A 23,353-nucleotide genomic window follows, 5' to 3' on the forward strand; every position below is an offset into this window, starting at 1 on the left:
TCAGGAATCCAAATAATCTCAAAATGGAAGCTAATAAAATGATTCCATGCACTGTGTTACATCACTGCTTGATTAATATTCATTCCTGATACAGTGCCAGTAAGAATTTTGAGGCTGGAGGTGCTGAGCATGACATCTACAGATAAAGGGATTTGGGCATCTACTCAGAGAACCAGGGCAACACTGCCATCTACAGCCCAAAGCCTTAGAGCCTAGTAAAGCAGAATTAAAAAATATATATAATTTTTTTTCTTTAAATGTCCTACCTCCATTAAAATCAATAAAGGATCGTTAGACATTGAGTTTAGTTGAAAGATTTTTTTTATTAATTTATAATACAGGATTTTAGGCATACTGTATTTTTACATTTAATATTCTGCAGCTAATTTTATAAGCAATGTTTTTTTTAATACGCACTCGCTGAGGGATGACCACTCAAAGGAAGAGTGAAGACCACTGGACATTGATCTGATCCCCCATATCATTTGGGCCATCCCTCTTCAAAAACCCGTCTCACACTCACACCAGTCGACTTTTAAACGTGTAGCAATTAAAAGCTGAAATACAGACACAAGATTACAAATAACTTTGTTTAGAATTCCATTGTTATTAATATTAATATTAATTTTCCACATTTTGAAGTCAAAAGAAAAGCAGACAGCATAGAAACATTAGGAAATAAAACATCCATTTTTCCTCCTAACCCGATGGTGAGGCCCATTAAGGGATGCCACCCCTGTTCACTTGCAGTCTTTTCCGATGCCAGTGGAGCTCATCGGGGTGCTCCAGGAATCCACCAGGCTTACAATGCAGCCTTTATGGCCAAGGCTTTCAGGCAGGAGCCCACTAACAATTCCCTTTTTATTATTCTTTGCATCAGACGGTGGTGACGGTCCCTCAGGACATCTTAGCAGACAAAGTGTGACTATGTGGCTAAGGAGATGATGAGTTTCTCACAGTTCAAGAACATATGGCAACCTTTTCACTTCCTTTTCAGGCAGACAGACCTTCCAAGAACACAAGAGGTGAACAGTTTTTCCAAGAAGTCAGGTACACACCCAAGGTAAGAAAACACTAGACTAGGGCATGCACAGGTGTCGACATAGCCATCACATCAGAGGGGAAAAAAAGCCTTATGAGTGAGTACAAATTCTTGCTTGGTCCAGCATCAAAAGGCATATGGGGTGGTAATGGCATATCCCTTCAGTCCACCGATAATGTCATGGCAAAACTCTCTCATCCTATTTGTACAAAGCAAGAGATTTCCAAACAGGTTGTGTTGTCAGCTGTGAAGTGATGTGCTGTTAACCATTGTGGGCTTTAGATATGAGTCTAAATAGAGCACAATCAATGGTGATGATCAGATGTGAGAGTTTATGTGCCAGCTAGCCCTTAAGAGCTGAGCCACGTCCAAAACCACTTTTTCAGTCAGACTCTATGATTATGTGGAGAAAGGGACCTTGATATTCCCTCTAGAGTACAAGAAATTCTCTACACAGTTTCTCTCACTCCTATTTTATATTTTCCTTTTAGTTATATGGATATTTGATATTTGGATTTTTAATAGAGCTCTATGTACAAAGGATCATGGTTTTACTAAGCAAAAAGTCATTTGGCAAGAAAACAGGGCAAATGAAAGAATGAAATTGAGTACTTGGCACAGAAGGTTTCCAGCTACTATACAGGAATAAAGTGAATGAAAAATTGATCTGACCCTCTGAGCCATTCTATAATCATTCAGAATGCATCACAGGTTGGCGAGCAGAAAAAAGGGAACAGGGACAGAGGAATAAAAGGCATGTTCAGGGATCAGGAAGGTGGTTTCTCTTCTGTTTTACAGCAGTAAGCAGCAGCTGCTTTCTGTAGTCTTCTCCCGGTTTCTTTGGCCTTAAAAGAAAAAAGCAAACAAATGAACAGCAGGCAAAAAAAAATCACTGCTCCAACAAAGTACCCAAAAATCTACCAGACTGCATTATGTTTTTAGTGAGCTTTCAGAACTAATGAGTAAGGTAAACTAAATAAACAAAAAAAGATATCCTTGACAGTTATATACATTTATTATGAAACCATAATCGGGCACCTCGAAACTGGTGTGCGTTAGTTTTTTTTTTTAGGCAAATCATTTAGGATTTATGTTACCATTATTAAATTAGAAAATAAGTTATCAAGTCAAGTGAAAGCAATTATCACCCTTACATAATGTAGAACTTGAATAGTTCATCCATTAAGTGCTTGTTAAAACACTGGAAAGTAACTTGACACTTTCAACAGAAACTGTATTGTTATCAGATAGTAACTTGCTGCAAAATGATCTGGAGCTTTTAAAGCTGGTTTGAACTTCAAGCTTATAAACCTGCTTCTCTTATAGAACTCTAAGTGTATTTGCTGATTTTACAACAATCACTCTTCTCATGGGTGTCTTAAATTCCTTGTGTGTAAAAATAAAGTTTTTTGGCTGTTGAGCCACAATCCCAATATAAATAAAACAAATCAACGCCGTCATTGGTCAAGTTCAATGATTATTAGAACCCATTACACCAGATGTTTTTATCATGTCTGATTTAATCCCAAATCGTTATTTTCAATGCCTGGAAAAAATTGTGTGAATATTTGTTCAACAACATCATGAAAAATGTGTCATCAATCTCATATTTTAAAAAATACAATTCCAGTTAAAAATAAGAAAAACAGTTTAAAGAGAGTTTGCCACAAAACAAAAGCCAGTGTTATAGGGTGGTGCAGTGGAACAAATACATAAAATCTGATTTAACCCAGGTTAAAGTTTAACCTTTGTTGGTGTAACGATGTCATGTGATTTAAATGGTTTTCATCATATACACACTAACACAACGCACTTTAGCTCTCCAGACATAGCAACTGTACGCCATATAATTTATCTGAAAGTCCCACCCCTGATAATACCATAGAACAAACTGTTAGCTCAGGAGGTTATTTGTCAAGTTTTAGTAACACACCCTTTCATTGTTTCCTTACTGTCAAACTTCTACTGCTTTATATAAAGAAACTATAGACCATAAAATTGCACTGAATTTACTATAACATGGAGAAGTTTTAGTTTTTAATCATATATTACGAAGACTAAAATACAAGTACACGAATACACTCAAGTCTGTTAACTGAGCAGAATAAGGGAAACATTTAAGCTTTGAGTAGACGTGATGCAATGTATAATGACGTTACAATTTACACTAAAAGTTACAGATAATCTCCACATAACTAATAAAAGAAATTAAGCATTTCTGGTATGGATGAAGGACAAATTATAGTCTGGCAGTGATTTTAAAATATGCATTTTTAGAATAAATTCTCAGAAAAAAGCATCAAATAATTTTAAATAGAAAATTAATATGTTGTTAAAGATTAATAGCCAAAGAATTTGAGACAGAACCCATTTTTGAGAAAGAACCCACACATTGAAGCATGCTCCGGATGTGTTTGTAAAGGGACAATTCAGCTCTTACCATGAGAGTTGGGCTCTGGCAGTGTCTCTCTGGCAACCAAGTGCATAACAGTTGTTCGGCCAGGAGGCAACTTCAAGGCTATTCAAAAAAGGGTACAGTATTTAAGCACTGGTTAATAACACTTTACCAATGTGTAATTCTCAGCAAATAACCAACATTTTTATACTCTTCTTGAGTACCAAAATAAAGTAAAAAGACAGGAAAGTAAAAGGAAGTCATCCAGGCCACCAGGCTGTGCCGCTTACCTCCTAGTGTGACGTTGCCGTGCAGGAACCTGCCCTGAAAAATCAGTCTTAGAATACTGGGGCTGCTCACCTGCTCCTCTTCCCATCCTCAAAACAAAACAGACAAAATCACATCACATCACTCAGCACATGCTGTGGGAAGAAGCATATCTGAAAGCATGTAGATCAAAACAAAGGATGCTCAAAGCTACTTAATAAAGATTCAGTTTAACTTAAGCTAAATACTGTTTTCACTAGCCAGAAACTGCCTTGAGTTGAACTGACTTGAAAATACACTGAAACTGAGTCATTATATTCGTTATCCAAAAATTACAATGCCTTCTAGTTTACTTCCAAACTTACCTGCGGGCCAGTGTTCAAAGACATGACGAGCAATGTCGGTGGCTGAGTCATTAGGGGAGAAGGTGAAGTCCTGTGTCTTACCACTCACAAGGATCAGGCGCAGGTTCACCTGAAAGCAACAAAAGCCCCGGTAATGACCAGCTGTCTAAAGTGAACTAAAACCTCTAACATGGTCAACAAATCAACTATTAAGTTACACATGACCGTTTTTTAGACACAAAGCCTAAAAACGCAACGAGTGAAAAAGCCAATGTTTTCCGGTAGTGTGCTACCTGAACTTCTTGTCTCTCAAATCAGTCCTTCCCCAAAATACTTCCTGTTTAATGGACATTCGTGCCCATATGGACAAGGTAGGGCAAAAAGATGCATTCCTGCACTCTCTGTTGCCATGAAGCTGAGAACAACCAGCCCTTTGCTTCTCTCTCGCTCACTCACTTTTCTATCTTCCTAATGTAGTAACCCTATGTGTGCCAGACATCCCTGTACAGAGCTATTAAATTTTCATAAACTCAGTCACTGAAGCTGAGAGAAGTACAGTTGAATTGTACGGTCTATTAAAAGACAACTGCAGCACACACCAGTAGTTGGCAAGACTGACAACAAATCAAACAAAAACAAATAAGCCTGCCTCTACAAGCTGTTATAAACATAACCAGCCAGACCTCAATTTGCAGCCTAAAAACATAAAGGAAACAAGGACAATGTCGTAGTAACATAAAACGCTAGGCATCATGTGTTCAAAGCTGAGAAAACATCCGAGTCATGATTATATCACATTTCTGATATCCTGAATTGGTGTCAGCACTCCATACATCAAGAACCTAAAGGCCTAGAAGCAAATACAGTGATCATCTGGCCAACAAAAGTTCAGTGTAACACAGTGAAGCCAGGTGCAATCCAGAAATACCTAACAGACTGCATTAAAAAACTTAAATGTAACTTATTGGGAAATATTAGCTAGTAAGTAAAAAGAAGTCTGGTGTGCTTGACCACATCCATGTTTCGGTTGTCCAGAAATTGTACATTCGTTGTAATAGCTAACAATTTAGTTTGCCTGTATTAGGAAAATGAGCACTTGCTGGATTTTCAATGGAGGGGATGATAATGTAGATATAGACTTTATATTTGCCTGATAATGTGTCTGATGTAGAATGTCATGTCATTGTCCTTGATAATTATTGTATTATTGCATATTTTATTTATTTGTGTTAGTTTGGAGAAAAAAATAAAGAAAGGTTAGAATTTATGCAGCGTCATTGGACCATATGCAAGTGACCTGATTTGTTTTTGAACATCCTGCTCTGAAAGGGAAGCACGGATGGCAGCTCTGTTGCACTGTGTATTGAGGTTAGGTACCACCAGACCTTATTACTGCTCCTAAAATAAAACGAAACAAGGAACAGTGTCTCAGCTTGCTTTGAGCCTAGCAGAATGCAAAAAGAGGTCTCTTATTCAGCTTTTTATTTCAACGATGAGCTTAAAAGGGTACATTTTCTGCCATTTCTGGTTTCAAATGACTCGGTTTAAACATTACATCACCCACATGCTGTATGCAGTTCTTGGCTAGGTCTAAATGCACTCGTTCAGAATAAGGTGGAGGATGAGGGATCGAGGGGAAAAAAAGAAAGTCAGTTGGTCTTGGCACAGCTTTCGGTTTTAGTCCCTTTGCTGCCAGTAGGCCCCAGAGACAGAACAGGGTCATGGAAGAATGGGGGGAGAAAAGAAGAAGAAGAAGAAAAAAAAAGAATGCCTGAGACAAAAAACTGCAACTCATCATTGGAGTTCATGCAGATCTCTCAATCTCTCTCTCTCACTCATTCCTTAAAAGCAGAAGTGAGGAAAAAAAGAATTTCCTGTTTTTGTGTTGCACACTCACAGAATTACAAAAAAATGTATACAAACGGAACTGCAAAAAAATCTCATTTCCTTTATCAGAAATGAGAATGCCATACAAACAAATCTGTGTCTGATTCCTGAAACTTGCCGTAGGACTTTAAAAAGAGAGGTGACGATGAATCAGCGTCATCTCTGTGGACACAAGCTCCCGCCCACCGGTCCTCTGTTTACATGGCATGTGCAATCGACACACCTCGATTTAACCTCTAATACATCTACACAAAAACACACCCTCATATAACGCAAGTGTTGTGACTACATTCACATTTATCTGGACAAATCTCTTTTGAACTTCCATCAACACATGAGACAGCATATTTGTCCAGCAAAAACAAAAAGCTTTTTGAAAATGCTCAACTAAGTAGACAAATTTGAAAATGCCTTTTTCACCTTGTATCTGACCTACGAAAACATTAAAAATTGTATTGGATTTTTAGTCATGTGATGTAGTCATGCGACCCACTCAGCTCACAGGGATTTTTAACCCTGCAGTGATTTCTGTGATGAGATCAATGTTTGGGGTTAATGGGGACACAGGGTTCGGACTTGGCTGAGATGGACAAGACAGACCACTGATGAAGAGCAGCTAACTGAAAGAAGAATCACAAAGTGATGTAACTCATGCAAAGTTTGAAGGAGAAAAAAAAAAGTATTTTGTGATTTAATTAAGAACATCACTCTGACTTTGACTAGGATGAATCAGTCAATGAAGATGAATAAATAAATATCAAAAGTCTAATTCACCCATTATACAATAAGTTTTCTTTCTGTAGACAGGTAAAAAAAAAAGCCACTCATACTGTTTACATGATTACAGCTGAGCGAGAAATTCATCTGCATTCTCCTGCATTCAGAAATTTGTTTACAATTCCAAATTTGATCCAAAACTCAGCTATTGACTACAGACAGAACTGTCAAGACAAGTTGACCTGGTTTGGGTTAAAGTATAGGCAGATTTAATGATGCCATCAATATTCACAAAAGCTCCTAGACACACTGGTCACAAACCAGTTCAGCAGCATCAATGATCCTTTACTGTATTTTGCTTTTTATTCAATGCACTTTCCTCTTTAGTTTTTACCAAACATGCCAGGGTCTTCCTGCCCAAAAACATTGGTTTCTGTCTGATCTGACCATAAAACTCATGTATTAAACCTATAACGTTAGTGAAGTTCAGGTGCTGTATATTGTTGGGTGCATTCAGAAAAAGTCTATAAAGGGGATCATCTATTTGCTGCTTTTGAAATCAACTAAACAGAAATTCTGAATCTTTATCTCCCTCATGATCTGTGTGTCGGTGGCTTAGTGGTTAGCACATTCGCCTCACACCTCCAGGGTCGGGGTACGATTCCCGCCTCCACCTTGTGTGTGTGGAGTTTGCATGTTCTCCCCGTGCCTCGGGGGTTTCCTCCGGTTTCCTCCCCCGGTCCAAAGACATGCATGGTAGGTTGATTGGCATCTCTGGAAAATTGTCCCTAGTGTGTGATTGTGTGAGTGAATGAGAGAGTGTGTGTGTGTGTGTGCCCTGCGATGGGTTGGCACTCCGTCCAGGGTGTATCCTGCCTTGATGCCCGATGACGCCTGAGATAGGCACAGGCTCCCCGTGACCCGAGGTAGTTCGGATAAGCGGTAGAAAATGAATGAATGAATGAATGATCTGTGTGTATGTCTAATTCCTGCCGAATTGCTAGAATATTACTTTTGTTGTGTGCCTACTGTTTATTTAAACCACACGTACAATACATACAATTTTGCCCTTTCTTTTGAAGCATGGCAACATTCAAGACTAATAAAAGTGATATGTTTACATTCAAAACACATTTAAGAAGCAGTGCTAAGAAAATTGTTAGGGTTCTACATGGCTATATATGAGGGACTTGATTTGATGGACTAGAGCTAGTACAAAATACCAATTATCTTATGATCCGTTTAATTAAATGAAGATTCCAAAAAGTGTGATCCCTTAAAGTCCACTATAATGCAACAGAAGTTTATGTTGTTACCCAGACAGTGACTACTCCAAGTTGATGATAACCATGACAAGAAGACAAGGATCTTGTAACATCCCAAAGCTACATGACTGTTTTCATGTAGACCATTTCCTTTTCACGTGATTTTAATCACTGCAGTCAAGCTATCAGATCGGTCAAGATGTGCTGCCTTGTTTGGAATTTTAGGATGTTTCATCACTCCTTCCGTCACACATACAACTATCTGGCTTCTGCCAATGGACATTAAAGAACAGAACAATGAAGCACACAATGAGGTCACACACATCATTCTGTTTACAAACGCTTAGCTCCTAAAAAGCTGGTGAGAAGCTTGACCCCCAACCCCCCACAACCTGCCCCTAAGGGATTTAGAGCGCTAAGAAGCAAATCCGTGGTGGATAATGGGTAGTTGTAACATTTTCAACAACAACAACAACAGCCTCACCACATCCAACATGTGCCCTCTGTTCCAAAACTCTAAAGAAACTGCATATTAAATCTATCATATTACCCTTAGCAACACTCACGTCATTAATATGAATTTGCATAAGAGAACAATACAATGTTTCAGAGCTGACCTGAAAATAAACTGGCCACAATATTAAAAAAAGCAGGGCATGAAATCTCTAGAAGGTCAAGTATTACACCAAACTTAATACAGATTATACAGATTCCTTAACATGATCTGTATTGAAAGATTTCTCCATTTCTAATGGCAGAGAACTTATAGAAGTTTCAGGTATCAGTCTTGAAATTTCAAATCAATTATTCATACTCATAAAAAAGCTCTGATACCAACAAATACTATGGGACGTATGTCTGGTGTATGTCGCCACGGTATGGTTATCATAGCTAAGCAGTCTGCAAACTGTGCTCTTGAAAATATGCAGGATGAATTACAGTATCTTCCTATAGGAAACTTGATAAGCATTGTTTAATCAGAGTTCATGATGGTGGCTGACCTGACCTGCAGAACAGCATCAGTGAATGTTTGATGCTGTTTATTATTATTATTATTATTATTATTATTATTATTATTATTATTATTACTACTTAATATACAGTTAGTATATCGCTAATAGTGTCCAGGAAGCTTTCACTTGTATGAAAGCACTTTGCAAATTAATTCATAGGTTTACAGACATAATACTTTAAGTTCAATGTCTATAGGCTTTTCAATTTTAGGCCTTTCGACTTCAGGTAAAGTGTAACATTTTTATGGAACCTTGAAATTTTGTCACATTAGAACTGAGGTTTGAAACAGAACGTGTTGACATACAGAAATTACATACTAGACATCATATATAGAAAATTGCTCCAATATACTAAATACAATCATTATACAAATACACTGAATACACACCAAAACCCCTATTCAATTTGGAAAAACGATCAAGACTGTGACCTGAATGAAAATGTATTCTTGAGAGAACATTAAAAGGTGACAATCCAATTTATTTGTAGATTCGATTCTAGATCATACTTCATTCTAGTTGTTTGTGCTAGGCCGTGTCTCAAGCCGCAAAGTGGAATATGATGTAAAGGATAAGTGGACAGTGGGGGACAGAATACTTACTGTGTCCTGTGGTTCTCTCGGCGAGCTCATGGCTGTTGTTGAGGAGGAAGGCACACAGGAAATGGTGTGTTGGAGGTGGCAAACCCTGGCACAAAGAGCCTGTATGTGCTTTTCTCTCAAGCCTTTCTCTGCTTCACACTGCCTGGCACCAAGACAAACATTCACACCATTCCCAAGCTGGGTTATAATACTGTTTATAACATTTCATAAAGTGAGGTGGTAATTTTAACCAAGTCATAACGTCAATGTGTCGCAACAGAGACAATATGACACCATATTGTATATACAGTATACAATTAACCCCCAGACACACACACAGATTATTTTATATATATACACATACATACATATACACATACACACACATATTTTATATGTGTGTATATATATATATATATATATATATATATATATATATATATATATATATATATATATATATAGATATATGTGTGTGTGTATGTATGTATGTGTATGTGTATTTAAGTGTGTATATCCGATATCAGACTCCATTTTGACAGCATTTTGTTTTGTCGTTTTCCCTAGCATCCGCCCTAGGCACATAAATATGTAGTCTACATTTAATAAACTCTAAAGTGAGTAACGGAACAAAACAAAAATATATAAAAACACTAATTTCCTGAGGAAAACGACAAGCTCTAATCTGGTGCGAGCTGAGCATCAACAGCTGATTAGCATCCAGCTAAATTGTTAAAAAACTACAGAATATATTAATCCTATGCCTTTTTGTAACACCGTTAGCCAATACAGTACATATTAACATCCCTGTAAAACGTTACATACCTTTAGACGAGGCTTGATATCATGTAAAAGTGTCCTAGTGCAGCTGCATTATATGGCCGAGAGAGAAGTTAGCCAGCTAGCCGATACTGGCACTAGCAAACCTGCTACCGTACAAGCAGACGGCCTAACTGCGCGAACAGACGTAGCTAGCTCCACAAGGTCAAACACATTCACTACACATCGAATAAAAATAATATCATTAGTGTTTCGTTTGCTGACGAAACATTGGGAAGTCAACCAGCCTAACTATATAAACCGTTTAGGTTGGAACCGCGATGGCTCCCCGCTAGCTGGCCTTCACTAGCAGCAGCAGCAGCAGGCTTCCGTTAACCGCTCACAGGGAACTGAAACAGTTTGTGACTGCGGCAGAAAATAAAGAGGAACCGAGACCGATCACAGAGCACGATCGGGCTCAAAAAACACACGTTTTTCGATACGACGGCTCTAAAACAATAAAATAAAAGCACAGAATGACACATTAACTCCTTAATCGCTCAGCTAATGGGTATAGCCATAATGTATTTCGATTCTTTTCGGTTAAAAAACACCATCGGTGTCGGGTTCAGATTAATGGCTGAGTATTTAAAGACACCGGAAAGCAGCTGGACCTGCACGCAGTGACGTCACCGCGCAGGCTGACGGGAGGTGTAGTTTATTCATTGCTCCATTAACACACTCCAAAACACTACTCCATTTTGATTTCAATTCTGCCTCTTCTTTTATTTTATGTGTAGTAGGTGAAACTACTTGTGTGTTGTGCAATTATGAGCTTCTAAATTCTAAAGTGCAATTCTAAATAAGACTTGAAGTTTGGCATCTGTATATCTAAGTAAATTAGTAGTTTAATGTTTACAGTGTTAAGTGTTTGTTCTGTGGTTCAAATGTTGATGTAAATTAATTAATGAAGACTAAGTTTAAATAGTCAAATAAACTTGCCTGTGTAATGCCACTGTTTTCTATTTAAAACTTCTTTAAGTGACATAAAAAATTATGTCACATATGGCAAGGAAACCTTTCCTTTATATGAAAGAATATTGGGAATAAATTGTTGACATGGACACATAAGTTTTACATAAGCATTACCTTTACATTCTAATGTTTACACGCTTTAGGCTTGAGACACCCAGATCTCTTAAAGTGGAACATTTTTTTTGGGTCATGTTCATTTTTCCTAATTATTTGATTTGTTCTATCCTATTAAATATTAAGAACAATATATTCTAAAATGTTTTTTTTTCCATTTATCATTGAGGTTGGGGTCAGAGTACAGGGTCGGCTGTGATACAGCGCCCCTGCAGAGGGTTAAGGGTCTTGGCAGCTTGGCAGTGCTGGGGTTTGAACCCTGATCCTCCCATCAACAACCCTACTACCATGCCCTCGTCAAAATAAGTAATATAATAGATATTATTACTAAAAATCTTTAAAAGAAATTCTATGTTGTTGAAAATAAATGTTTGCAGTAAGTCTCAAAATCATCCAAAGCATCCAACTTGTAGTATCTATTCATCATACAAATGCAATTTCTGTTTATTCCATTACAAAAAGTTTTTAGAGATAGCATACTGAAAGTAAAAGTCTCGGTGAATGGTAGGATTCCAGCTGATACAAAGAGATTTTTGGAACAACACTATACAAGATGAAGAAGAAGAAGAAGAAAAAAAAGAAGAAGAAACAGTGTTGGGAATCACTCTATGTAAGCTCAGGTTCTTCATTAGATAACCTGTTAAGATGTCAAACTGACGGTAGGCCAATTACTTAAATGATAATGATAAATTATTTGGAGGTGTGTGAAGATTTTAGCTTGGTAGCTATAAGCTTCCTTATCTTTACTTGTTAGTACTATTAACTCTTGTTAATAGTACTTTATAAAGTCCTTAATAAAACATTCTATTGCATCAAATTGTATTTATTAATTTTATTAAAAAATAAACAATATACAATTTGCACAGAAAATGAATTCTTTAAAGAACAAGGGCTTATTTACAGAAACTTGGTCACTTACAATAAAACAAACTAAAACAAAAAGACAACTGATTTAAACAACAACAAAAAAAGGCAACACAGCAGAAATAATTTACATGTCAAAGATGATCTCCTAATATAATACAAAACATCACTGTGTAAACATTACACAATACACTTACACATGACTAGTGAACAGTCTAATAAATTAATGAAATGCTTTATTGTTTAATAAAATGTAAAAAATAATAAAAACATCCCATTAATCATGGTCCAGTGTGACTTTTAAAGTGGTTAAAATCCACAATAATGGAAAACAGCGCTGACATATGCTTCCAAGATGGAGGTTAAAACTGCACACTGCCAAGAAACACAGTCAATGACTGATCTACACCTGGTGTATATTCACAAATATCTGTTCATAAACAACCATGTTGATACACATACTACATGGTAGATCACAATAAAGCACATTGTTTTCATTCGCATACCTAAAATATATTTATACATAAATATTTATGTAATTAATAAAAATCTAGGTAAACAAAACCCATTACACTTTTTAAAACAGTCAAAAAACAACTAAACTAATTATATGTAAACTCTCTTCAAGGCACAACCCATCAGAAACATGGGTTTATTAAAAACATAAAACAAAAAGAATTTATAACAGCTGCAGAAAGCTATGTGGCAAACCTCACTTTATGTAATGTCATCCCCCCCAACCATAACTCACAAATATGTCACTTGCCAAATACTGATCAAATGTAATTTAGTAATTAATTAAATACATTTTTGAATGTAAACATACTCCAATTACTGTGATTACTGTGATTCGGGTGCTAATATAATGGATGGTGCTGTATTTTCATTATTCCCATGAGAATTTATTGGTTGTGTGCCCTGCTGACATCACGGGGGACATTGTGCTATTGCAATCGTAATGGTACTTAATAATAAAAATAAATCTAAATATATATAAAACAAAAACATTTAAAACAAAAACAGTCACTTTTCTAAATAGTCAACTCCGAATTTAATTATAAAATAAATATTTGGTGTCACTAAAGATCACAACTTATTATAAATTTTGATATGCAATTCATTCATGAAAATTATAATGTGGTACACCAGTACTACAGATCATGAGATGAGAAACAGCTCATTTACACAATAAATAAGGCAATCTGCAGGTTAAAAATCATAGGATTGTGCGTATGTGAAAGATTTATAAACCCTGTTGTAAACACTAAACCATATTTCACTCATCCTTCTTAGGCGGCACTTCCTTCAACTTCGTTGACATTTTTACAAGAATATATCGGCTTCTTTACTTCCAGAACAGCCTCTGAATTCTGCTTGGCTTCTGAGCTGTTCCTGACTCCATACCCAAAGTAAATCAAAAAGCCTACAAGAATCATCAATAAATGATAAGTGACCAGTGCAGGGTCAAACAGTAAACAGTAAAATCATAAATGACATTATACACTATTCACTGACTTCTACATGGTAGTAATGGTGCATTCTTTAACCCTCATGTTAGTTATGTCTCTCTGTGTTCTTTACACAATGATCTATATCTTTTCTGTTCTGTTTATCCTACACAAGGTGGTGAGGAGTCTGTGGTCTATAGCACTGGGCAGGGGGACACGCTGGATAGGATGCCAACCCACTGTAGGACAAAATCATTTTGAATCAGAATTGAGAGATGCCAATCAGACTACAATGCATGTCTTTGGACTGGAGAAGGAAAGCAAAGTAACTGGAGGAAACCCATGAAGCACAGCGAGAACATGCAAACTCGGCAGACACAATGTAGCGGCAGGAATCGAACCTTTACACTGAAAGTGCAAAGCAAATGTGCTAAGCACTAATAATAATCTTGAGACTTTTTTAAATCAATCTTGCACCACTTGTATTACTGTCAGCTCCAGTTATTCTATCTCTGTGCTTGGATTGAATTCCGAGTCACTTATAAGTAGGTTTAAATAAATTGTAAATGCCATCATCACTTTAAGTGCTTAAAGGTTTATCTTACCAATAACCATCCATACTGCAAAACGAATCCATGTTGCTCCATCCATCTGCATCATGAGGTAGATGTTAACAAAGATACTGACCAAAGGTAAGATAGGAAGCAGAGGCACCTGAAATGAAAAAGTAGAAGGTCATTAAACATACATACCTGACATATCAAATGATAAGCAAGGTACATGCATGAAATAGGAGGAATGAAAGGCATTTTGTGCTCTGCAGTCAAATCACTAGAAAGAAAGGTAGTGAAGAATGCATATGTACCTTGAAGCTGATGGCCTCGTTGCTCTGAGGCTGTCTCCAGATGATGACAATGCAGATGGTGGAGGTGATGCTGAGCACTGTCACTACAGTGACCCATACAGACTCCCCCTGTATGATGTTCTCACCCCACACTGCCAGCACTATGCACAGCAGAGTGAAAAACCCACCTACACAGAAAGAGAGAGAAAGGCAGTCTTAGAAATTATCCTAATTTTTTCGTCACCTGAATCTTAAAATCTAGGGATCTGATACTGAATAACAGTGTCAAAATTTGACTCATGTCAGGGACACAATATGTGTGATGGCCTGGTGAACATTTACAGCATTTATCCAACACCCTTATCCAGAGCGACTTACATTTTTTAATACAACTGAGCAATTAAGGCCCTTGCTCAGGGGCCCAGCAGTGACAGCTTGGTGGACATAGGAATCGAACTCACAACCTTCTGATTAGTAGACCAACACCTTAACCACTAGGCTACCACATCCCACTAGGGAACCTCATTGCATTCTTTTACCACTGCATTTGTTAAACCAGTTCCTTACACATGCATGATCTTTGAGTGAATATAATATCTAGGCAAGACATTAAAATTAAATACAAAAAAAAAAAAAAAAACATTTCTGTGAAATATTGTAATATTTGATGAAACTGCAACATCATATGAGATTTCCAAGCCTTCACACATATGATGTTGACTAACTCAACAGAGATTTTTTTTATCTGAACATAAGACAGATTGTATTAAAGCTCAACACTTTCATGACTCTGTTGTTTTGCATGTCTTGACAACAACAGCTTGTGGAGACTTGGCTCAATTACTGAGAGGATTTTGAAGCAGCTCTGATCTTCATCATGTTTAAAATCATAATTTGATATTCATACTTATTTTACACACATCAGGTGAAAATAACAGACTCTGTTTTAGCATTTTACAGAAATATTTATCCACTGCTAAGCCTGAGATCACAGTGATGCTGTACAAACATCAGCTTCTTGAAGATTATTTTACCTTTGTGCAACATTTAAAACTAAAAAGATTTTAGGTTGAGAAATACACATTTTTTATCCTGATCAAAGGTTCATCTGTTTTCATGTATGATCACAATGCATAATATGAGTACACATGTTCACTCAGACAATGAAGAGCTGCAGAAACTGAATTCTTTAATATATCCAGCATGAAGAAATCAAATTCTGAACACTACTAAGTTCATCTTAATTGTTGGAGAATTGAGAATCCGTCTCTCTGTTGAAGCCCCTGATTACTATTTACAATTGTTTTTTATGTGTTGCACCACAGACTGGTGTCATTATATATGGTGTCAAAATGTCTCAGATGTTTCTTGCTACAATTTTAAGACATAATTGCAGTTCTTGTGAAATTCTGTTTCTAAATCAAGCCCCTTTTCTTAGTTCATAGCACTCAATTCCAGTTCTAAGTACGTAAGTAAGTAAATTATGTTCTAAATGTGAAAAAGCCACCCATTTTTATTGGAGAAACCTTTTCTTTAATTACATACCATACAATCCTGGCTTTCTTCCCTTACAAATTTCAATGTGAGTGTCAAAATTTCCAAATATAAAAAATATATTTAAAGCTGTTAAATGCACAGAGAAGTGGTAACTGCTGATATGCAGAGCTTGTGAGTGAATGATGTCTTACAGGTAACAGCTGTAGTGACATAGACAATGAGGCCTGAAGTCTTGGTGGGTGACTCAGAGCCAGGCAGCAGCAGATGTCTGAGGGAGAACGTCTCATTATGTGGCTTTTTCTCCAGCTCGGTCACATACTCCCTTTCAGTCAGCGTCTGCAGCTCCACAGGCTTTATGTCAGTGCTGGAATTCAGGCTGTATGGCTGGTACCTATATATATAATAAATATAATAAATGCAATAATAAACTTAAATCATGCAGACAGAATGATGACTCGTTTAAAAATCACAGCAAAAACGTCATCTTAGTTATGTGCAATATTAAAAATGCTAATGAAACATGGCCCTTTACATGCTGACGTCTTGTATGATTTGAACTATATCTGAACAAATTTCATGTTTGTAAATATCGTTAATTTTCTTCTACTAGGACGATATTAAGATTAGTCATTTGGACCAAAAGCCATCAACCGAGTTAAAACCATCAGTTACGCCCTCTAATGCCTCGCTTTATACGTGTTTGTATGCCGTGCGACAGCAAACCAACCTGAGGATGAGCACACAAACTGCCACCAGTGTGTAAGCCAACAGGGTCCCAATAGACATCAGATCCACCAAAGCAGCCAGATCAAATAAGAAGGCCATGAGAGCTACACAGAGAAAAGAGGTCAGTGTATAGATGTTCAGCCATTAAGTAGAGAATAAAGCTGTAAACCTGTAAGAACACAACAGTCCTGACTATAAGTACAAGTAAACTTTGGCGATATAATGATTTTATCATCTCTAAATAATATACTATAGCACAGTGGTGTTTATTAAGTGATTAGACTACGAAACTTACTAAAAATCTATATCACACAAGCATAATCCTGAATGGCACTCCAACTCTACCTGCAACAATGCCAGACACAATGGTGGCAAGCATGGGGGTCTTTGTTTTCTTGTGCATGCGGGAGAGGAAACGGAACAGCAGGCCATCCTCAGCCATGGCAAAGATTACACGGGGCATGGGGAACATTGAACCCAACAAGCTAGAACCAGGCAACAATAATACAAATTAACATGCAAACCCTAACAAGAAAACAAAACTTTCAGGCCACAATTAATCAATCAATCAATAAGTAAATAAGAAAATTAATCAACTAAAAGGATGCAGAGATAATCTTTTCTTTTTAAGAACAATCCATTTGAAATTTTGAAAAAAAAAATAAATAAATCTGCTAAAAGTAATTTTACATTTTCTTGTCTAACCTTAAAAAAAAAGAAAATATACAAGTGGCTTAAATCTTTTTTAGACCTGAGAAAGAAATAAAATCTGTTTCTCCAATTTCCAGTTCACTCACACATGCCATCAGCAAGTGAAGGAGGTTTATGATAAGGTACAGTGTGTTGGGTATTCTAAAATAATTTACTGCTATAAAAATCAAAACAGATGGGTCAAAGGGATGTCCGCTGCCAAGTAGTTTAAAGAACACACACACCTGGTTGAAAGAGCACAGAGGGAGCCTACAGTCACAATGTAGCGAGCAGGTATCCATTGCACATATTCAAAAGCCTCAGGCAATGGACTGTCAGTGTTTAGAAGGTAGTAAGGCATCATCAACGTGAGAGCTGCAGACACTCCAAAGTAAGCAACGAAGCAGATGAGCAGTGCAGCCACTATGCTTATTGGAATTGAACGCTGCGGGTTTTTGGCTTCTTCACCTATGCAAAAAAGGGACAATCTGTTAGCTGGCACTTTACCTACTAGAATAATGGATGTTACACTAGAAATGGTGTGTGACCTACTTGTGGTGGCAATGCAGTCAAAACCCACAAATGCATAGAAGCAAGTGGCTGCACCAGACAAAATCCCAGAAATGCCAAATGGGGCAAAACCTCCTGTGCCAAAGTCTGAGGTACTAAAAATACAAGATATATACATACTTTAATTCTGTAATGGAGGGCCTAAAATGTGAAAAATAACCTATAAGATATATTGCACTGTTACTTCAATGTAATAAAGGATGTCTATTTGCATGTGACCACATTTCGTGATCAACACAATCAACACTTTCTTGAAAACAACACCTTCTGCCACCTCCTACACATCAGAGGTAGGGTTATTTGACTCACTGGGGTACTGGAGGACTTTTGTTGTTTTTGATGTCCTCCACAGAGATGTTCCAGTTGGCAGTGTCGCCCTTCACAAAGCCAGCAATGATGACAAAACTCAACACCACCAGGTTGATGCCTGTGAAGATCTTGTTCACTAGGGCTGACTCACTCACGCCAAACGCCAGCAGGCCTGCAGAGTGGGAGGTGAGAGTTGCAGAATTATTGCCATTACTGTCTTTTAGCACAGACTCTTCCTCAATAATAGCTAAAGTTGGGCATTAGTATGTATCACTTCTGTATGTAACTGCAAACCTCAGGTGCTGTACACACTCGCCATTGCATAAATACACAAAATATTATTAATATCAAGTGGTGTTCTGTCAGTTTAGACAGAAAAAAATGTAAATAAATGCAAATATATGAACCATCATTGAAAGATTAAAATGTGACCTGCCATTAAAATCTTTGCAAGATTCAAAGAAAACAAACTCACAAGTAAGCAGTATGACAAGGCAAAGCGCAAACAGATCCGGATATTTTGCCAGCACGTTCCCAGTTTCTGGAAGAGACATGTATTTACTGAAAACGTTTGAGATGCTCCTATTGACCAGGGTGTCGAAAGTAGAGCTCCAACCTCGGGCCACACTGGCTGTTCCTAAAGAAAAAAACAAGAAGAGAGAATGAATGTGGTGTAGGCACGCTACGCTACACTGGCAGGACCTTTACATACAAACACTTATGCTTTATGTCAGACAAACTGTAACAAGTTCTAGTGTTTTACATTATTTATAATCTCTAATGAGCTGACAGCTAATTCATCTATTAGGATTCATAACTGGCAAAGCCACTCATAAGTGTTACCAGGCTTCTCTTTAATGTCAAGTGGTCACTTTAAGTAGGAATTAATTGCATGTGGCCTTTGCACTGACAGTGTTCTTTTATTCCCAGTTGCACTGTCTCCATTTACTGGAACATACTTCACCAACTCACCTATTACATAGGATAGAATGAGGTTCCATCCTGTGATAAACGCCCAGATTTCACCCACTGTCACGTAACTGTAGAGGTAAGCGGAGCCTGTTTTTGGGACACGTGCTCCGAATTCAGCGTAACATAGGCCAGCAAGCACCGAGGACAGAGCGGCAATCAGGAAGCAAATCACTATGGCTGGGCCAGCTTTCTCCCGGGCCACTTCTCCAGCTAGAATATACACTCCAGCCCCTAATGTGGCACCAACTCCCAGAGCAATGAGGTCCAGAGTAGACAGACAGCGAGCAAAGCGAGTCTCCATTTCGGTGGTGTCCAGCACACGCCTACGCATAAGCATCTTCCCAAATGCAATCAACTTTGTTTGCATCATGGTGGCAAATCAATCACAGTGAACAACGGATGTTGAAGAAAAGACTGGAAAGAAGAAAAAGAAAACATTAGTAGGTTGAACTGTTTAAACTCAAACTCATTTATTGTTTTCTAAATGGGTCCTGGAGCAGTTGTGTTACAATTCATTGTACTGTACATAATCATGCATCAGCTGTGAAAAGACTGAAAAAAAAAAAATATAACATTTTTTCAAAAATTCAAAAATCTGTTCATCTGGATTACTTATATGTTAACCTCTAAACCTATATAATTTTGAGTCCCTTTGACCATTGTTTATGTTTAAAAATGAGCTTTTTGTCTATATTAGGTTTCAACAAAACAATTTCCAAAATGAATAAAACCAATATTCAAATTAATCAAAACATTTATTCAAACCTGAAGCATCATGTACACACATTTATCCGTGGTAAACCACACATCTTTCAGTGGTTTATTTAATGGGAAAAAAATAAACGGGCTGATTAGTGTAACCATTTCATCTGTGTAAACTGAGAATAAAGGAACACTGATGCTTGAAGAGATTCCTGTAAACCTGAATATCAGGAAATCAAGCAAATGAATCATAAAGGAATACTAAAAATGGAAAAAACAGGGAAGAGGAAGACAGAAAACATGCCAATGATGTGTGTCTGGCCTGAAGGAGGAAGTCTAGTCAAGTAAGTAGCTCATTAAATTTTTAATTTGATCGCGTGTGAATGAATAATGATGCAGGGAAGGCTTACAGTACATCGACGGACTAACATGACTGTCTATCTTTCTTTCTTGATGGACTAGTGCATAAAAATGCTACACGCTGGAATGCTGGAATGTTCCTTTCACAATTTAAAGGAGGAAAGCCAGACAGATTGATAGGAATTTTCCATTTTAAGGGACTTATTCTGAGTCAGGTTCCTGGTTTGCTCAGCAAACCGAGCAGCCGGGGCATGTTTGTTCAATCACTATCCGGCAGTTATAAACCTAATGAGACAGAAGGAAACCAGGACAAGCTGGTTCAGTTGTTGCGCCATGCTTTGCTGTAAAGGAAATGAGTTAATGAGATTGTTTCAGCATTAACTCATCTGGCAATGACATACAAGTAGCTTAAGGTCTGCCAAAAAATGTGTGTATTTTATGGACAACCACAACAAAGACAGCAAAAAAAAAGATTGAGTCAGGAACTCAGTCAAAGAATACTGACTACTACAAATAACTCACTTTATTTACTATACATACTGAATGCATATTTAGTACATCTTCCGCTATCAGTTTCCTCAACCAGTAAACAGCAGCCAATAATAGTAGAAACTGAAAGGTGACAAAGAAGTAAGTTACAGTGAACCACAAAGCATAGTATTACATACCTTAAATCAAGTGGTCGCTACAATGAATTTAACAAGAATCAAGGCAAATTTCATAGTAAATAATTATATAAAGCTCCCATGTGCTCTCACTCACTCAGTCATTTTCTACCGCTTATCCGAACTACCTCGGGTCACGGGGAGCCTGTGCCTATCTCAGGCGTCATCGGGGATACACCCTGGACGGAGTGCCAACCCATCGCAGGGCACACACACTCTCTCATTCACTCACGCAATCACACACTACGGACAATTTTTCCAGAGATGCCAATCAACCTACCATGCATGTCTTTGGACAGGGGGAGGAAACCGGAGTACCCGGAGGAAACCCCCGAGGCACGGGGAGAACATGCAAACTCCACACACACAAGGTGGAGGCGGGAATCGAACCCCGACCCTGGAGGTGTGAGGTGAACGTGCTAACCACTAAGCCACCATGCCCCCCTCCCATGTGCTTTGCCTCTTAAATACAGAAAGCAGTAAACACATTATGTGTCATGACCAGAATCCTAACACACGTCAAAATATCATATTTTATACTTGTTGTGCAAAACCGTCTGATCGACAAGTTCCAGAAATAGATCTCGCTCATCAGACCCCAGCTATAAAATCTCTCTCTGTCTGAATGACAGGATGTAATGCCATCCTATTCACCTCTGGCTCTCTATCTAGAATGTTATGTTAGAGTAGGAATAATGGATTTTCTGAAAAAGCGTGATGTACCTGCGACACGTAATACAGAAGGCCACAGCGACAGCATTTTTACAAAATCCATGATGCAATGTCATTTAACCCCTGAGGTCACTTGAGCTAGCAAAAGAAATGCTGATGCAAAGCAATCACACGAGTAAAATTGTTCTAGTGTAACTTCAGCATGTGTTATTGTAAATATATGATGTTATTAGTAAAGGAATATTCTTGCCTTTAATAAGCATGGTTATAATTTTAACTTAACCGGAACATGAACCATTCTACCATTCAAACTAGTTCTGATGTAATACTAAAATCAAGATTGCATCATAAGCAAGAAATGGTGGGAGAGAATTAGTAGATATTGGTAGATTAACAAATACATGAAACCATAAACAGACTTAAGAAAAGGACATGAAAAGTGTGTATAAACATTTATAGTCTATGTGTCTTGCTTCACAGAAAAGTCCAGGTGCTCCACGTGGAGAAGGTTCAACATTAGCTACATCTGACAAGACAGGACTGTTGGGTTGATTTGCGCGGGAAAATAATAACCGGCATAAAGATGAAACGAGATGATGACGTCACATGACTAACATCACCAGAGCCTTTTTATCTTTTTTTTAATATATACAATACATTTTGTCAGCTCTTCTGAACTGATGTCCTTAACTAGTCTATTAGAAGCTACTCTGCGTTTTTCCACCATAATTTGACTAATTAGGAAAAAAGATTTAAAACGAGATTCCTGACGTTTCTAATAAAAATGAGCCTAGAATTACCTGCGTGGGTTTGAGTGGATTTGGTCTCCCAGATGTGTCCAGACGAACAACAGCTTCAGGTTTGTTTAAGCGCCGGTCGTGAGCTCGTGCACTAAACTGTTCACTTCAGTTATTCACAACGACACTACAGGAAATCCATTCAAGGGGAAAAAACGCGGGCGTTTAGTTAGTGACGTTTCCTCAGTGACGTCAATGCACCGGTTCCTTCCAGTCGGTTCAGTCGGATGTCTGGAGTCTCTCAACCAGCACGTTATTACAAATAATGTTTAAACCAATCTGATTGTGCACACTGCAATTGTTTATTTGCCTGTAATCACATTATTGGTTACATTGATTATATTATTGGTTATTGATCGTATTTATCATATTATTGATTATTGTTTACATTGATCATATGATTGGTTATTGGTTATATTGATCATATGATTGGTTATTGGTTATATTGATCATATTATTGTATGTGGTAAATGACACTGATGGTGTCATTGAGGAGTTCAGAGTTGGGAGATAGCGATGCAACAAGTACCTACCCACCGCTGTTTATCAATAAACCTATTTATCAATATAATCTACTGAAGAAAACCAAGATTAGTTGTAATTTATTTAGTATTTTGTGTGTTTTATTTAGCTTGTGTGGTGTGTATGAGATTGGATCACCCACAGTGTAATCCTTGTTAATTAGTCCCTCCACATAAAATGTCTGATGTCTAAAACCTGTGTGTGAACACGTGTGTTTTTGTGTCTGCATACGTGTATAGTGTTGCCTCTGGGTCAGACAGGAAATGTGCAAAGATTTAAGGGCACTTTAAAAAGAC

General features: G+C 37.5%; 2 protein-coding genes across 3 annotated transcripts; both read right to left on the bottom strand.

Moving 5' to 3' along the window:
* Positions 1 to 303: 303 nt before the first annotated feature.
* Positions 304 to 10,941, bottom strand: ubl3b (ubiquitin-like 3b). 2 transcript variants are annotated; one of them, XM_060884608.1, is made up of 6 exons: positions 10,337 to 10,941; positions 9,533 to 9,670; positions 4,070 to 4,178; positions 3,728 to 3,814; positions 3,483 to 3,560; positions 304 to 1,887 (listed from the first exon to the last, which is right to left on the bottom strand). In XM_060884608.1, exons 2-6 carry the CDS (start codon positions 9,560 to 9,562, stop codon positions 1,835 to 1,837), a joined length of 357 nt encoding a protein of 118 aa, XP_060740591.1. In that variant the 5' UTR covers positions 9,563 to 9,670; positions 10,337 to 10,941; the 3' UTR covers positions 304 to 1,834. The 2 variants fall into 2 exon arrangements, with proteins under 2 accessions (XP_060740591.1, XP_060740590.1); XM_060884607.1 differs by having other exon boundaries at positions 9,533 to 9,674.
* A 1,331-nt stretch (positions 10,942 to 12,272) lies between these two features.
* On the bottom strand, positions 12,273 to 22,661 carry slc7a3b (solute carrier family 7 member 3b). The gene is made up of 12 exons (XM_060885139.1): positions 22,539 to 22,661; positions 19,340 to 19,753; positions 18,843 to 19,004; positions 18,368 to 18,539; positions 18,041 to 18,153; positions 17,734 to 17,956; positions 17,144 to 17,283; positions 16,800 to 16,902; positions 16,264 to 16,463; positions 14,597 to 14,763; positions 14,337 to 14,445; positions 12,273 to 13,706 (listed from the first exon to the last, which is right to left on the bottom strand). Exons 2-12 carry the CDS (start codon positions 19,707 to 19,709, stop codon positions 13,573 to 13,575), a joined length of 1,893 nt encoding a protein of 630 aa, XP_060741122.1. The 5' UTR covers positions 19,710 to 19,753; positions 22,539 to 22,661; the 3' UTR covers positions 12,273 to 13,572.
* Positions 22,662 to 23,353: the final 692 nt, after the last annotated feature.

The sequence above is a fragment of the Tachysurus vachellii genome, chromosome 13, assembly GCF_030014155.1.
Source record: "Tachysurus vachellii isolate PV-2020 chromosome 13, HZAU_Pvac_v1, whole genome shotgun sequence".
Classification (NCBI taxonomy): domain Eukaryota; kingdom Metazoa; phylum Chordata; class Actinopteri; order Siluriformes; family Bagridae; genus Tachysurus; species Tachysurus vachellii.

Coding starts and splice junctions, on each gene's coding strand:
- ubl3b (XM_060884608.1), bottom strand. CDS start 9,562: ATGAGCTCGCCGAGAGAACCACAGGACACA. Junction 4,179..9,532: donor CGAGAGAACCACAGGACACA/GTAAGTATTCTG, acceptor TGTTGCTTTCAG/GTGAACCTGCGCCTGATCCT. Junction 3,815..4,069: donor CTTTGAACACTGGCCCGCAG/GTAAGTTTGGAA, acceptor TTTTGTTTTGAG/GATGGGAAGAGGAGCAGGTG.
- slc7a3b (XM_060885139.1), bottom strand. CDS start 19,709: ATGATGCAAACAAAGTTGATTGCATTTGGGAAGATGCTTATGCGTAGG. Junction 19,005..19,339: donor CATTCTATCCTATGTAATAG/GTGAGTTGGTGA, acceptor TTTTTTCTTTAG/GAACAGCCAGTGTGGCCCGA. Junction 13,707..14,336: donor TGCAGTATGGATGGTTATTG/GTAAGATAAACC, acceptor TGATTCTTGTAG/GCTTTTTGATTTACTTTGGG.